Below are 18078 nucleotides of genomic sequence, written 5' to 3' on the forward strand. Positions count from 1 at the left end.
GCATTTTAGAGAGGAGAAGTCTTAGTTCACTAATACGCACAAACGTCAGTTTTACATTAAAATAAAATGATCCTGGAAGCAAGACAGGGAGTATATATTTTCAACAGGCAAACCTAGAGGAAGAGGCACCAGTGGGAGGCTAGTTCACTAATCCAAGTAACAGATGATGGAGTCTAAACTAATGTAGTGGCCATGAAGATATTTATAAAAAGTTAATTATTTAGATCTACTACGGAGATAAAACAGAAATAGTGATTCACTGAATGAATGAAATGAGGAAGAGGCAGGAATTACGGATGACATTTAGGCCTCCGGCTTGAGCAGCTATGTGGCTGATGGCAACACCTGTTGACACAGAGAACAAGAAAGAGTATGTTCTGGTGAAATAGGTGGATGGTTCAATTGGGGTATGTTAACACGTGTTACTTAAAGACAAATATTCCAAAATCAGTTGCATATATAAGTGAGAAGCTCAGGAGAGCAATCTGGGCTGAAAGTGCAGATTTGGTAGTTATCCACACGCAGATGCTATTTACTGCTTACCAATGGTTCTTTTTCCTCCCTCCTATTTGCTCCCCCGACCCTCCCCCCTCCCCCCCACCACCATTCTCTGATTATAAATTAAGACTGAACTGAAATTTCCTAGAGGGTTGTAAATATTACATGGAACCCTGGGGAGTCTGTGTCATGTATCTTCTGTGGAGCACCATTCCAGGATTTTAATTTGAGTAATTTTTAATAAGTGCTTATATTTAGTTCTATTGCTTGGAGAATTGATGAAATACATCAGTATCATATAAAGAGTCAAGAAAAATGGCATTTTCTATTTCACTAACTTTATAAAAGAAGAATAACAATACCATCTTCTCAATAAACCATTTCATTGATCTTAGTGGACATACTTTTTCTTGCTTTGAACCCTTGCATGATAGTACTTCATTAAGACTTGAATAGCTATCCTTACAATTTCTTATTTTACATAATTTGAACATCTATTTTATCCTCCTGCCTAGAGTGATGAAAAGCAATCAGAGGTAGGGACTTGGACTTATATTTGTATTCCCACCAGCACCCAAAGACGTAAAATAACAGGCGCTTAATAATTATTTGAAGAGTTGAACAGAAGCACTTGACACTCATAAATGCATAAAGTTACTTTATTTTAAGTATACATTTAATTTTGAAAAATATAAATGCTAAAATATCTCATCTTCTTCATCTCTTAATTCCATAAAAGTCACAATAGAAAGCTTCATAAAACTGTAAAATACTATAATGTTATAGGAATTTTAGGTTTTATATTGGAAAAAAATTATTAGTAATATATTGAAATGTTCTGTACTTTATCATTTTGTTCCACCATGTTGATCTACTTCACTTAAAATAAAAAGATGCATCATTTCTCCAAAGTTAATAAAGACTTAAGAGAATAAAAATAAGAGTATCTGAAAGTGCGTATTGATTCTGAAAAGTAATGTGTACAGATATGTACCAGCCATAAACATGGCTAAAAAGAGGCAACTATTCATTCTCTTCACATTGTAGGACTGGGACAAAGTTACTTATGGCTCTAAAAATTTCACTGGATGACTTTAGCCCTGAGTTGCAATATCTGCCTAAGAAACAGAATTCAGGATTTTTGTATGTACCCATAGAGCACAAAGAAATGAGCCAAAAAACAGAACATATCCAAATTCCTGGTCAAAACGCAACTTGACTGGTTAGCATATACCACAAAGCTTTTTTATTTCAGGCTGCAATGAAGCTTGATGAAATCATCATCTAAAAACTCCCAAGGCCCAAGCAAAATATCATTTGACTGTATTCAGCCACTTGGTGCCACTGGGCTTCATGCTCATGCTGTGAAGAGGGGATGTGAAATCTCATGGAATAAATAAGAAAATCGCAAGTTCCTGCACCAAAATCATTAAGTGGTATGAAAAGGGTTGAAGAAAGCTTTGTCCCATCCCCTGAACAATGTCAACCTCTGTAATACAACTCAAATCGTTTTGTTTTTGTTTTTTAAAGATAGTCAGCAGTCAATACATTTCAAGTACTTAACACAGTTTAAAAAAAAGAAGCAAAAACTTGGAAGACAATCGTTCTCTGTATTAAACACCAATATATAGCTGATAAAAGATTTACTCTGTGTGTGTTGGTGCATGTGCATAAAAATATATACCAACTGAATTTCTGGCGGCAGACAATTGTTTCTCTTTCCCCCTTTCTTTGAGGTGGTGGGCAGCTGACAATTAAAGGTTTGTTTCCCTATGTCTCTGACTTCCTCCATCCCCCCACCCCACTCCACTGCCTGCCTGGACCACAAAATGATTCCAGTTCCCAGTATGGAACACAAAATGATTAGGATTGCAAGTTGGTCACTGTTTTACATAGTAGAGTGACGTTTTTCAAGGAAAACAGTGTCTCCAAAAGATTTTCTTTCAAATGCAAAACCATGGGCCTCTCTGCTCTGATAAAGCAGACTCTTGACCTGGTGATGCTTTCCTTCCAATGGTAAGTCTGTACTACCACAGGACTTCTAGTTAACAACTGCACTTACTGCTTTACTTCTAACAACTTGAATCTGTTCTCTTTGCATTTACATCAGGAAGAGACACTTGGTAAAAAATTTACTGTTGTATTCTGTGTGTCCAGTTTACAGAGAAACAAAACCACCAAAAATCTGGTTAGTCCTTTATAGTGTGTAAATTCAGTTAAAATACAGATAATTCGGTGGCTCTGTGTGGACCTCAGGGTTTGTTTGTTTGTTTGGTAACTATCTGTGTTCCTCTGAAAGTAAATGATTTTTAAAATACTTTTCTGGGTTCCAAAATATTGAAAAGGTTTGATACTAACTGTTCCTTTAAGCAAATACAAGGTGCCACTCCGCATTCATATCATGAGTATTGACCTTCTGTCACAGAATATGGATCATAAATGAAGGTGCAGGTAGCTTTTAGATATACTCAAAGGCTGAAATACTGAGTTAAGTTGCTTCAGGAGTTCTTTGAAAGGGACAGAGAGGGGCATGAATCCTCAAATACTTGATTCATGATCAGAAAAATAAATTATTCTATTTAGAGCTTTTATAAAAGTGAACAAAAGTGTCTTTAATTTAACAAGATCCTAGGTTAGGCTAAATTTAATATGCATGGCTTTTAAACAATTTATTGATGCTCAGGAGAAACAAAGAGAAAAACTTCATATAGTTTTATATTAAGGTAATGAAAAACTAGATAATACAGAGTAATCATTTTAAGGATAGCTCTAAATACAAACATGATGCCGAAATTTGGCATGTGAGGTTTTAACAAATAACATTCACTTTGCCGCCTTCATTTTAATGAAAAAAATTGTAGGTCATTTGTGTCTAATTTGTATAAAATTTGAAGTTTTAAGATTATCAGATATAAAAGTAACAGTTAATTTAGAACAATACAATTTTTATAATCAAAATTTCAACAGGACAGAATTATAATTTAATTAATATAAGAATGAGTGGGAGTCAATATGTGCATATTATGAAACCAAAATAAGTGGTTTCGTTCTGCTTCTAGTACTCCTCCAACGACCGTAGTCAGCATATATCACAAATATAGTTATAGGAATCCAAAATTATGGATTCAACATTTAAAATGCTGTTTTTAATGCAGATTCATAATACATAATGCAGCCTATTAAAACACTACATTTAGATAACATGCTAAATTTGGTTAAAGATCTAATTTTCTTTTTTCTAACTTTCAATATGGTACTTTGAAATACACATACACACACGTATATAGACATGTATATTCTATATGCCTCAATCACAAAGAATAATTGCCTTTCAATCTTAAAGACAAGTGTATTGTTAAAATGTATATATATATATACCTCTGCGATCCAACTGCATTCTCATAGACACTTTATAAATGTAAAAATGGTCTATCACAGTCCTATGCATTTTGTATTGTAAATAAGGGCTATTGTATCAGTGATGGTGACTGCCGTCTGGGTAATAAAGTATATTTACCCTCATCTGCATAACAGTAAGTCTCCTGGACCTCTGATGGATTTTTCATATGTGGTTTGGGTTTTACAAAAACTGACAGGAGAGGCTAGATAACTTTGCCCTTCACCTTACCATCACTCTGTCTCTTTCTACCCTTGCACATATGTGTACCAGCCACACACAGAGTACATACACAAACACACAAATGTTTTCAAAATGAAAAAAATGTCTAACAATACTGCATAGGACATCAAAATGGTAATACAATCAGCATCTTTGCCCGGATACTACTATTATCAAAACACCAGTTATTCCCATTACAAAGGAGCGTCTCCCTCCTCCCCCAGTCTCCTTCATAGAACAGTTAAATTTCTCTTAAAGAAAGGGAAAAATGGATGCTTAGAAACATGGTGTTTTTAATCCGATCTAGCCCTCTGGCATACCCTAGAGGTGGTGTATCTGTGTATGTGTGTGTGTGTATGTTTATGTAAAAATCACATTATATACAATACAATTTTTACAGAAAGCCTGGCAGCTACAAATAAGAGGTAGAACTACTCAAAACTATGTTTCCTGCTGCAGGAAAAAATTCATTTTCTTTACAGTAATTAAAAAAAAGTTTAAAAAATTGACAAAAAATAAGTTGCAGGTTAGGCCCCATAATTTAAACAACAAAATCTAGGAAGAAAAATAGTCTTCAATGTACTCAACAGATAAGTTCATTAAAGGGTTAAAAAAAGTTGCATAGGAAAAAACGGACATTCCAGCACTTGCTACAATGATGGCAATAGTTTCTCTAGTGGGAGTAAAGTACCTTTAGTTTTTCTTCTTTTGATAACTCTTAAGAGATTAGTGTTTATAAGCAAGAGCAAGTTAGAATAGCAGCACTTTTTCCAGTCCTGGAGAGTGCTATAAGCGAGAAGGGACTGTCTGGAGGTCAAGGTTTGTTTAACCAGACAGAAAGACAAGCCAGTAAGCACAGCTCCAAAGCTCAAGGGGGAAGTTCCTTCAATATTTTAATAAAAGGTGTTATAAAATCCTTAATACTTTTGCCCTCTGCTTAATAAAGGAAAAGGACAGGGTCTGTGTGTGTCTTGAGTGACAGAGGAATTTGGTTGTCAGAGGACACATTTGAAAGTATAAGAACAAATAGGGGATTCTTCAGATGTTGTTTTTAAGGAACGGTGCACTACTGTCTTGATTTTACCTATGCAAGAGAGAAGCAGAGAGAGCACTGTATTGTTTGGCCAGTGACCAAAAACCAAAACAAAACAAAAATTAAAAAATAAACAATTAGACAAAAAACAAGAACATAAACAACAAAAACTGTCAGTTGTAAGAAAGACAAACAGGTTACAATATAGTTTCTGTTCCCTTGCTCCTCCAGAAATAATCATTGTCTTCAGGCTCAAGTTCTATTCTAATTTGAGGCACAACTTTTACTGGAGTTCTAGAAGGACTAGAGAAAAAGAAAAAAGAAAAAAAAAAAGTAAGTAACTCAGAATTCCTTTACCATCTGTCAAATGTTTATGCATTGTACAGAAGTCAAATAGGTTCTTCTTTGTTCTCTTTAAATACTTACTTCCTCCTTCTGTATTAAAAACAAACATTTTTTAAATGGGATGAAGTTACCAAATAGAGTTAAGAAATTCAAGTAAAAATTTCATAAGCTCTCACACCTAGATTAGGAAAAAAAAACAATCAAGGAAGAGGACTTCCAGGTGGGTGACACTGTCAGAAGTTGAAGGACAAAAAGACTGACATGAAGAAAATATTCAGAGATTTCACGATTTTGAAAATCAAGGAGGATCTGAAATCTCTAGAGTTGTGTTAAGAGGGAAGAAAACTATTGGAGAAGAGCCGCCAGGAAATGCCAGCTACCCTTAAAACAGAGATGATGCTGATATGACAAGAGCTAACATTGATCCTGGGCTTTACCTTAATGATACTGAAAGATTCCATTATTTCTAAGAGTAAGTCGAGTAGGTCTCTTAGAATGTTTTCTACAAGTAAAAGCTGGGATGAGGTCTGGTGACTAGATAATTTATTTAAGAGAAATTGTAGAGGACGGAGAACGGGGCGTTCTGCCGATAACCTGCCATTGGTTCCGTTTCTGTGGGGCGATCATCCCACAGAATAACATAAAATACTGGGCTGGCCTTTACCTTGGTATACCGAGTGACTGAAGGAAAGGAATTTTATCAGCATGATGTGTGGCGTTCAAGGAATGTTGGTGATTTTTCCCCTAAAAAAGAAAAAAAAAATTTCAAATCATAAATAATAGTCATTGGTAAAGTATAACATTAGAATGAAAAATGTTTCAATCTTCACAAAAATGGATGCATCTTTCACAACTGGAAAGAGTAAGAAAGACAAGTTTAGATGATTTCAATAAACACAGTATCAAGCTAAGAATCTAAGTAGTGTGATGAAGTCAAAATCACTCAGTCTCTTTTATTCTAGGTTTTCTAGAATGGGACAATGTTGTTCTTTGCAGCGAGGGGGCAGGGTAAATCATTTCTAGAGGGTGATAGCGCCTACTTAATGCCTAAGCCTTGTCCTTGGATTTCCTGCCATCTTTAGCATTCATAATTTTGTCCTGCTGTTATTCATGCAGGTAAAAAAAAGAAGATTTTGAGAAACTTACTTATACTGCAACTCTACTAGCAATTTTGTTCTTTCATGGATTAATATGATACTGGAAAAGATTTTAGAATGATCATCGGTATTTTGCTTAAGTAAATTTCTAATATCATATCCACTACTTTCAATGTATCCTTCTAAAGCGTTTTTGAGAAAATGAAGAACAACTAGCACTAAATAACCAACTTGCCACAGGCTTCTTCCAGGAGCCTCAAATTCTAGCTGATGATTTTTTTTTTTAAGCAGCCTTTAAATTGTACTTAGAAGAGCTGTGCTAGGTTATGATGCCAACAGAAGACATCCTTTCATAGTCTCTTTTTGCTATTTAATGCTCTAGAAATGAAAAATGAAACCAGACAATGGTTTGGGGAGCTTGAACTTACAAAGAAAATATTCAACTAAAGCCTGTTGATAGGACTGAGAAGAAAGTAGCCTTCATCACAAGTTACAGGCTACAGACTGGACACCAAAGTTGAGATTGCCTTAATTCTCTTTTCTTTAAACCAGCCTCCAAGATGGCCCCCAATGCACCCTGCCTTCTGGTATTCATGTCCTTATATAATTTCTCCTCACACTGTACCAGGGTTGGTTTGTGTGACCAACAGAATATGGCAGAGGAGATGGTATATGACTCCTGAGATTTGATTATAAAAGACTGCAGTTTCTGTCTTGGTTTCTTCTCTGTTATCACTAGCAGCCATGTCATGGGCAGCCCTAACAGATGCCCATGAGCCAAGGCACTAAAATCTCCTGCCAACTGCCTTGTGCTTGAGCTGGGAAGCAGATCCCCAGTTTCAGTCAGTCTTCAGACTCAGCTCCAGCTAAGCGCTTGACTGCAATCTCACGAGAGCCCTTGAGCCAGAATCAACCGAAATCAGCAGCTCCTAAATTCCTGAACATCAGGAACTGTGGGAGGAGATACAGGTTTGTTGCTTTAAGCTGCTGAGTTTTGAGGTAACTTGTTACACACCCATAGATAACTAAAATACCCATTTTTTCATAAATAGTCATTCATTTCAAACTTTTCTTGGTAACTTCTTATTGAAGTTGAAATAGCACTATCAAACAGAAATAAAAGTACTTCAACTGTCTTTTCCTGTAACAAATCAGTATACTTTGAAGTGCATGTGGATCTAAAAGAATGTTTTCTTCAAATAAGAACTCAAAGTAAAGTAGTTTGGAGGCACTTGCTGCTTGCTATTGGTAAAGCTTGAGATATTCACTAATGTTACCACAGGTTTTTACCCTTTTCAAATGGCCTGTTAACTCAATTACAAAAGCAAAGATGACAGGTCAAAAACCATTATACTTTAGTCACCAGGCTACTACCCCAGAAAGACCAGCGCAGTTACAAAGATAATTTTGAAACAGCAGAAAGGGAATGAAGAAATTAGGAAGAAAATGCAAATATCTTATAAGCTATACCCAAAGAGTGGTTGTTAATATTTTATGATTGCCAATTTAATTGAAAATAACAATTATTCCAAATTCTCAGTATTAACAATTGATTCATTGATCTTTGAGAGACCCATTATGCAATTTCTCTTTTGAGCTGATTTGGTCATTGGTGGAAGCCTAAGGAAGACAAACAGTAACAGACAGTGATGTAGTACTAGAAGCTGCCATTCTACATACCAGCAGAAAAAAGGGAAATCAATTAAAAACATGGTTATGAATTTAGCAATTCAAAGAAAACGGCGATAACTTGGATCAGAGAAAAGATGACCAAATAAAAACTTAAATGGTTATGGATAAAAGAAAAAGGTAAGGAGTGAAGGTCAAGGAATGTAAAAATGAAGTTTCATAATAATCAATGTAAATCTTCACATAGGAAAAAAAAGAAAGAAAACAGAGGAAAAGTTAATGAAGATGACAGTCCTAAAGTTTTTTCTCTGTAAGTGCAAATCATATTCAAGCTGGCATGCAAGAGGTTAGTTCTACTCACTGTCGGAAGGTTTGCTATCACTTAGGAAAGGTTGCTGTTCCATGATGTCCATTGGAATTTTAATACTTGGAACTTTTTCTGAGTATGGGCAGTCAGACTGTGAAAGAAATTTATAACAGTTTTTAGAAAGCTTTTACTATACAGACCTCCCTACCTCCCAGTACTGATTAAACGTACCATATTGTCATTTACATTGTACTACAGCCTTAGATATAATCACTTCTCCTTTGCTGACTTTTCAAATTTTATGGCATCTTCCCCTCACATTTGTTTTCTTCTCTTCTGAGTTAAGGAGATTAAGTCAATTAAAACTAGAACCACACCAAATTGAGATCATTACAAATTAAACAATTGTAAAGCTTTCCATAAGCTGGATTTGCAATCAAATATTTATGGGTTAGTCGTATGTGTGTGTGAAGGAAATAATCTCAAACGTGAAAGACTGTTAATTTAGGAGACTTCCTAAACTATAATATGGTCTTGAAATTTTTGTTTCATTTATGCTTTCTGATTCCACCTCCAGGAATATGATGACTTATCTTTCCTTCCAAGACAGGTAAGAAGACTTTTTCTAATATCCACTCACAAGGGGTCATTTACATAGACTTGAAAATAAACCATCTCCCTCACTCTAATATTCCATCAGAACTATTCTGTAGTTTAAGGCTCATCTCAATTTGCTCACACCAAATATATTTGGAAACTTAGCAAAACATGAGAAAATAAAGTCAAAAGGAAGGTGCCTATGATGGCCAGGTAGGCAGAGAAGAATCATAGCCAAAGTAAAATGATAAAACCAGGCAGCTAATCATGAAGCTTCTTAAAGAAGAGACCACCTAAGCCAAAACTGTAACATATTTCCACAGGATTATCACTTTACTGTTTTTAGAATTCATTATATTGAATCTATGTCTATGCCTAGACTCAAAAGATGGAATTCATCTCTTAACTGAAAGTACCAAGGAGATGATGACCTTTAGCTGAAAGGGAAAAAATAGGAACTAGGGGTGAAAGGAAGTAAGAAAAAAATGAATCTTAACATAAAGCTACTACGCACATTGAAAATTTCTTTATGATGAATCTAAAGAGGGTAATGAGCCACAATATTCTTTTCAAAGATTAAGATATTGCACTTCACTTGAAAAAAAAATGAAGATGCCATGTGCCCCTACCTTTGTAAGAATGTCAAGGACAAGTTTTATTACAGTATTTCAAAGTTTCCCCCAATAATAGCATTTATAGATGAACCGGTTGGCAGCCAACCCTTAATCATAGCCTACTGGGCGGGTTCAAAAATGACTGAGCAGCTCAAAATATTGGCAAGCCATATTTTTCACTAATTCTGCTCACAAATATTAGAGTTGGAACTCCCATGCCCTTGTGTGGCTCCCTACATCCATGGATCCCACACCACACAATGACCAGGTGAACATCACAACAGCTACATTTCAAACGGAGAACCCCAAATAATGGCCTCAACACACAGAACGTATTACACAGATACACTCTGGCTGGATTCACTGTCTAGGATAAATATATAAGCTTGTTTGTTTGTTTGTTTTGGTGGGGTTGGGGGAAGAAGAGAAAGAGGAAAAGAAAAAAACAAGTATCACACATTATCTTCAAGAAATCTGTTGGAGATATGGATTCAAAATGATAAATATTATTAATATAAGAATAGCATTATTTAAATAAAATATGATTTGTTGAAAATCAAATCTAAGCCTTAGAAGACCTTCTCAGGAGCTCATTTGATCCAACTTCTGACACTAGAGAGCACTAAATTGAAAACTTTCTTAAAAGTGGATATTTTATTACTATTTTTTTCTTAAAAGCCATTAGAGAAGAGGATTCTATAATATTATTTCATACATTTGTAATGTATAATGAATTTTAAGTTTGATGTCCATGTACATAAACTGAGGTACTTGTTTTGAAAATTCAAGATGAAATACTGCTTTGGGCTTCCCTGGTGGCGCAGTGGTTGAGTCTGCCTGCCGATGCAGGGGACACGGGTTCATGCCCCGGTCCAGGAAGATCCCACGTGCTGCGGAGCGGCTGGGCCCGTGAGCCATGGCCGCTGAGCCTGCGCATCCGGAGCCTGTGCTCCGCAACGGGAGAGGCCACAACAGTGAGAGGCCCGCGTGCCACACACACACAAAAAATACTGCTTTAATTATCTCAGTATTTCAGGCAGGTTTTTTTTTTTTTTTGTCTAGAGTAGCCTAGAAATTTATTTGAAATTTTGAATTCTATTCAATGTGTAAACGCCTCGTTCTTTTTAATACTGCATCTTAATCTGTTCTGCAGTTTAAGCACATTCTCTCTTTTTCTGTCATCATTGGAAACAGAAAATCTATATACATGTTCTCATTGAAGATGGATGGTGACAGTCACAAAAGCTCCCTCAGACTCTTTTTCTCTTTAGCTAAATGTGCCTCATATATTTAGCCTTTTCTTATTGGATCAATTTATCTGAAATCCAATTTTGTCTGTTGCCTTCCTTCACTGTACTGTTTCCAAGTTCTCCAAAAATAATTCAATCAGACAGCCTGACCAATCGAAAATAACCAGACAGGCCTGGATGAGAGTTTTGCCTTTGCCAATATGTGTACACTTAGAAAAATGACTTAACATTTCTCAGTCTAAATTTCCCCGTCTGTAAAATAGGAACAAAAATATACTATAAAGAGCTGCTTTAGTAATTAAGAACAAAGTATGCCTGATCCATCAAAATGATCAAGTACAGAGCAGACACCAAAAATTAACTAGACTCCAGTGTTAGAATGAGATACTGGGGATTCCACTAGAATGGGGATACTGCACTGTGTAAAATCTAGAACAAACCTACAAATCTTCATATAGAAGGTGTCATTTTGGCTGTCCTTTCAAAAGGCTACTGAGATAAGCTATTGGGGTGTTTATGTGTGTGTGTGTGTGTGTGTGTGTGTGTGTGTGTGTGTTAAAGAAAAGCAAATCCCAGATTTTCTCTTAGCACTGATCACAGACCCCTACTGAAACACCAAGATTTCTGTGAAATGGCTTCCGGAAAAGTGGACATTTTATTTCTCAACTTAGTTATATGATTGCAAGAGGATCACCTAAATTATGACACTGACTGCTACAATTATGTAGAAAGACCCCAAATTCCAATTTCCGTTCCTTTTTATTGAAAGGTTACAGAGAAGTGATCTCAAATCATGTCAAATCCCAATGCAAGGATAAGTACAATAGCAGAGAACTTTGGTTGAGAGCCCACTCAAATAGATACACAGATCACAGGAGGTGAGATCACCAGCATTTGCCCACATTAGGCTTAAAATTATGTAAAACTGAGTTATTATCTCAAATTTAAATCCTGGATTATCAATAATAAACCCAATACATTTTATAGCATTATGAAACAAGCTTCCTTTTTATGTATGAGATCAGAGATAGAAGTTTTTTATATATGGTGGGCTTTGTTTTTTTAGAAGTCATTATATCATTATCAGTGTATTCACAGTTACAGAAAGACTTCAGAAAATACTTTAAAAAAAATAAAGAGACAAAATAAAGGGCAAAGGAAGGTGAAAAGTGACAAGTAGCATGACCAGGTAAACATCCTTGAAATTCAGTCATACATCGCACACAAGGGTTAAAAAAATACCATTTTCACATTTGTTTAACTAACTTTGGAATTTTACTTCGGAATTTTAGAAAGCTCCTTACATCATCATTGTCACTGTCCAGACTTCCCTTCTTCTTTTTCTTTTTCTTCTCATCCTCCTTCTTTTTCTTATCCTTTTCTGGAATGACATCATCGAGGAAGCTGAGGTCGTGCTGGGAGAAGAGGTAGTCCATGCCTTTTCTGACAGCTACAAGTGCCAAGATCTGGAAGAATAAATATAAAAAGTAGGAAAGAACCCATGTCAGAGAAGTCAGAGTGAGTATTAATACTGCCCTAGCAAAGTCAGTAGAAACCTATTTTGTACAAGTCTAGAGTATGACAGAACTCATCTTGCTTGTATGGACTTACATTATGTAGACCATAAACATCTGCTTCATGGAGAAAGTTGGTTCATAGAAGTCTTACTTTAACTCACTGTATTTTGTTCACTGTACTGTATGATCCCTTCATTTGGAATTTCCGTATGAAAAGATTATTTTTTAAACCATTTTCTTCCATGTCAGATTTTTAATAAAATAACTAGAAGTTTCAAGGGAAAAAACAGCCTGTGTATGATTTCTAATTATTCAAAATTAAAACATTACACAGGTTTTTGAAAGTCAAGAAAATCTGTACAACGCATAGTACACTGAGACATCTTCAAAGTATTAATAATGAGGTAGTATTTGAGTTTGCACAGACTATTTAATCTGCTGGGGCAACTTCAATCACCACCATTAACTGAATACTTATCTTGAGTCAGATGCTGTGCTAAACTCTTAGACAATATTTTCTCATTTATTCCCACAACAAACCTGAAAGGTAGATGTTAGTATCTATCCAACAGCAGAGGAAACTAAAGCTTAGTGACATAAGTAAGTTATCCAAGATCACAAAGCCAGATAAAGGAAGAATACAAAGGGTCCCAGTTTTCTAACTCTAACCCCAGTATTCCTGAACTCTGTATCTTTGCTTCTATGAATTGCTCTTGAAGGTATCTTAAAGATGTCTTTGCTCAACAGTAAAATTAGTACGCAGTAGGACTCAGAAGTCCTGGCCCTGCCTCAAATGAACAGTTGTCTTTATCCATATTATGCTCTATGCCAGCCTCTTCATCTCTTAGAGAAATTAATAACATCTAACCTATTGATATTACATGATTCTTTTATGACCAAATAAAAGCTCTGAAAGATGAAAAATACTTTATAAAGGTAAAATATTTTTTATTATTATTTAGCACAAGCAATAAGTGATTTACTGGATATATTTCAAATTTATCCAGGTCTAACTTTGTTTTTCCTGACTTTAGCAAAACTAATACATGGGTAGATTATATTAATAGGCAGATGGAAGTCTCTTCTCATACTCAGTGTGTTTTCCAATAAGTTAATAGAGTTCTTTTTCAAAAGCAGAACATAAGGGATCATCAAGAGTAAAAATCTGATTCCACAAATACTGTTAATATTTGACACCATTTTTTTCTGCTTTCCTGGAGGAAAAAACAATTACAATCAACCAGTATACATAAAATAAAATAATAATTCTGGATAAGAGTAAGAAAATTTTTGTAAAAAAAAATATGATTTGTATATTAAAGTTCTATTTCCAAAGCTACAGGGGAGACAGAGCCAGACCTGAGGTTGGCTTTGTGACTTGTTTCAAGCATATGCATGTGCATTTTCTTGCAACAAATGTAAGGCTACAGTAAAAATTCAATGATTATTCAAAAAATAAAGTCTTAATTAAAAAGAAAAATAAATAAAAATAAGCCACCATAGCATTATTTCACCCACACAAATTCAATGATGAAGCCAAATACAAAGTCATTGTTTCCTTTTGCCCTTCTTTCACTTGTGATTCAGAGTGGAATGTTAGTTGTTTCACTTTCTTTCTCATCGTAACATGGCAAAGAGAGAGAGCCCAGACTTATCCTTAAACTTAGCATGATACAAAGGAGAAGAACTGCAAAAAATTAAGCTTCTCTCTCCATTTCTTCTATTCACTGGATGATCTCTCATAAGTTGCCAAACTGGTGCTCTATTATTTGGCCTGAAATGTGCTGTACTCTGTTATTTAGACAAATTCCAATGTACAGCAGTATTTTAAAAATAACTAACGTTATGTGCACTTGTGTCTACCATGTGTCAGGCATTGTGCTATATACTTTATATTCATTATTGATGCTCAGAATGAAAACAAAGATGCCGCTCTCATTTTACTGATGAGTTGATGGGAGCTCAGGGAAGTTCACTGATCAGCACAAACCAGAGCCAGTATCTGAACTCAGCTGTCTGACTCCAAGGTCAAGCCTAGATAGACCACAGACCTGGCAACCTTAAATTACAACCAATCAAACTGATTAGGTCAAAGCTGGAAAAAAACTGGAAGCCTCCATAAAAGACACATGTGTCATCAATATTACAATAACCACATGATATTGGTGTGACCTCATGGGTAGGTTCAATTAAAACAATCCCTACCATGACTGGAAAAATGATAGCAGCCACAGTTGACTTGAGGATCCAGAGCAGGGCTAGACAGAGCACCTGCAGGAAAGTGAACAGGTGGACTCTGCGCAGGGGGACATGGCGCAGGTAGATAAAGTCAGGCTGATGCTTCAGGGGCATCAGAAGCAGCTTCAGACGATCCATGAACTGGGAGAAGAAAGGGCAAGAGAGGACAAGTACATTACTTCAAGAGCTGCAGCACCAAGTCATCTCTTTCTGTCTAACTAACCACTAGTGATTTATATTCTACAATTTAGGCAAGCGATGTCCTTGTTAGAGGACACTGGCCAGGGAGTGCAGAAATACAGTCTAACACAGTAAGACGTAGTATGAGTCTTCCAATTTATGTTATTACTTTGCAGGAATATTATGCAGCTATATGAGATAAAGTGGCCACCAAAGGATAAAGCTTCAAAGCCAAATATAAAATAAAGATGCTCATCTCCTACATTCTACTTGTATTGTCTGCATCTTAGGAGAGAAGATCTTGTGCCTATTATTCTAGTAATAATATGCTGAAGGGAGACATCAAACTCATGTATCTAACTGTGCCGCAGCTGTCTTATCTGAAAGGAAGAGGAGATGCTATGTATCATATATATTTCAATAATGTTTCAAGGATATAAAGGAACTATCTGACTTGAAAATGGGAATGCATTGGTATTTTCATAAATTCCACATTATTTATCTACGGCATAACTTAACTAATACATTTAGCAATGAATTAGCATTTCTTTTCAGAGGAAAGCCACATGAACACTGCAGTGAGTTTCACAGCGTCAACAACCAGATACCTGATCTAGGAGAGGCTATTACACTGTCATGTATAAACAGGTACTAAAATGACTACTGAGCACCTATGTGCCAGGTGCTGTGCTTCAAAGAATAACTGCTGAGTTTACATCAATGCTGATGATAAGGATGATACTTAAGTACCTATCATAGGAACTTTCAGATGTAAGATGCTCACTAAATAGCTGTTGAATTGAATAATTATGTAATAAGAACTCTGAAATAATATCTCTACTTTCTTGCTGGAGGGAAGAGAAAAATGTAAAAGTAAATAGGCTATCACAATCTTCTCTGAAGTGATTTCCTATCTAAAGAGTTTTCTTTCTTCCTCCAGAGCTATTTTTGACTGGTAGAAGTATTCCCATTTATAAAGACTGGAGTAATAAAATTTTTTGCTAGCTCAGATCTTGCCAAAAAGGTCTAAAAGAAGAAGAGTCAAGAGAAAAGTAAAGAGAAAAGGTGATAGGGCAACACCATGGCAGAATTTAAGAAATCCACTAGCTGTCCCTTCAGCAAGGGATTTTTTTCCCCATTGTTATGGAATCGCTTATTTTTTCCCCTTCTATTTAACTTAATAAACATGTACTAAGCTCCAACCATCTATTACACACCTAGAACACATAATATCAAACTTCTGATCTAGACTGACTTATTTAGGCCAAACAAAAATAAGAACTATTAATTTGGGGACCATATTTGTTTCATATTTTTCCATTTAAAGTAATAAAGAATATTTACAATGTCAGGTAAAAATATTTTTACACATTTATACTTCCCCAAAATTTCACGGGCACAAATAAACCCACATTCACATTCGTCTAGTCCCATCTATGAAAAACCACCTTGTATTTTGTAATAAATATCCAAATGGTGAAGAACTCTACTCAATGGACCTAAACAAGGAAAAATAAAATAGCCTTTTCTCTTTTTGAGGGTCTGGCCAGTTGCTCAGCTCCATCTGACTCTAAAATCAAATTAATCTAAATTCAATAAATAAAAGCAAGGACTATTACGAAGGGGTTTAAATAAATTCTTATGATGTTCACAGAACATGCAGTTTTTTCCCATTAAAACATCACTAAGTGCTAAATAAGGCTACAGTTAACAAGGTGCCAGAAAGCAGCAGCAGTACTTCCAGTTTCCTGGTGCCAATTAAATTAAACCTCAATTGAAAGACAAAGTCCCTTACAAAGTTTCCCCTAATGATTTTTTTAAAAGAGGGCCAGTTTTATCCACGATGTGACAGCTGAAGTTTTTGACAAAAGTAGCACATTAACCACATTGACTTGATTCTTTTATTGGTGCAAAACTTTTGATCAATGATCTCAGCCATGCGAAAAGCACATCAAATAAGAATAGCCTGTTCTTAGTATAAGGTAAAGGCAAATGGATAAACAGTATCTCGAGCACACTGAAGGTTAGATTTCCATCAAAGGAAGGAAGGGAGGAAGGGAGGAAGGGAGGAAGGGAGGAAGGGAGGAAGGGAGGAAGGGAGGGAGGGAGGGAGGGAGGAAGGTCAGAGATAGCTCTCTCACTTTCCTAGCCAAATGGCTTCTAACAGCTTATTTGGAGAATGGGTATGTATGATAACATTTGTTAACACAAGCTAACTTTATTAATTAAATCAGAAACACAGGTGAATGGTGGAGAAAGTAGGAAATAAATGCATTTTAAAAACTCAGCCGTTAAGGATTAGCACTTTTCTTCAATGACCTATTATTGGACTGTTTTTAATACTACCTGAAAAATATGACTCTGCTCAGATTGCTATGGAAAACTTACCTGCACACCATTAAGAGATGCTACCCCCATATACAGGAACACACCATAGAGTACAGGCATGGGAATAAACTAGGATGGAAGAAAATTGGAGAAAGTTTAAAAACAATAATAATAAAAACAGTAAGAGAGACCAATAGTTTAAATAAAGGCTAAATCTGAGACTAAAAGATAGGACTTAATAATACAGTGACCACTGATCAGTGTGCTTAACTCATCATTGATAAACGTCTAAACTCTTTGTACCAGAAAGCAACAAAGGAGGGTGAAGGAGACTCAATTTTCATTTGATTCTTGTTTGCATTTTTTTTAACAATTAGAATGCATGACCTTAAAAATAACTTTTTAATGGGAAAAGAAGTCTCTGTTATCCTTTCCCCTTAAGAGGAATGACCATGTGAACTAAATGCTTGCATGGACTGTGAAGCAGAAAGAGAGGCAGAGGGTTGCCCCACTCCGGAGACCAAATTTCTTTCCCCATAGTCTGTTGACTTTTCTCTAAATAATTTTCACCAAATGATCCATCAGCTCGGTGTATAAATGCCTCTTTCAATTAAGTAAACATCAAACAACTGTCCTCTTTCTTCCTCTTAGGAATATTAAGAGGACTAATTAATGAGAACACTGCTTGAAAGGAGCATGGAGCATCTGGAAGCAATTAATTACACACACAGATTAATACACATCTTTTAAAATGGAATTAATACATTTCATGCATTAATTAGCAAGAGTCTTGAACAGTAATGTGAAGTGTTTTAACAATGGGAAG

At 35.6% G+C, this 18078-nt stretch overlaps 1 protein-coding gene across 4 annotated transcripts in view; it reads right to left on the reverse strand.

The window, feature by feature from the left end:
- Nucleotides 1–1143: 1143 nt before the first annotated feature.
- The window catches only part of SLC4A4 (solute carrier family 4 member 4), a 356040-nt gene continuing 339105 nt past the window's right edge, over nt 1144–18078 (reverse strand). For 3 of the 4 annotated variants that reach the window (XM_060012413.1, XM_060012412.2, XM_060012411.2), the window contains 6 exons: nt 17313–17381; nt 14712–14885; nt 12294–12455; nt 8583–8679; nt 6160–6239; nt 1144–5453 (listed from right to left, as the gene is read on the reverse strand). In XM_060012413.1, coding sequence (XP_059868396.1) covers nt 6196–6239; nt 8583–8679; nt 12294–12455; nt 14712–14885; nt 17313–17381 — 546 coding nt within the window. In that variant the 3' untranslated portion in view covers nt 1144–5453; nt 6160–6195. The remainder of the gene's footprint in view (nt 5454–6159; nt 6240–8582; nt 8680–12293; nt 12456–14711; nt 14886–17312; nt 17382–18078) is intronic. The other variant, XM_060012415.1, reaches the window with a different exon arrangement.

This window comes from Delphinus delphis, chromosome 5 (genome assembly GCF_949987515.2).
Source record: "Delphinus delphis chromosome 5, mDelDel1.2, whole genome shotgun sequence".
Taxonomy (NCBI): domain Eukaryota; kingdom Metazoa; phylum Chordata; class Mammalia; order Artiodactyla; family Delphinidae; genus Delphinus; species Delphinus delphis.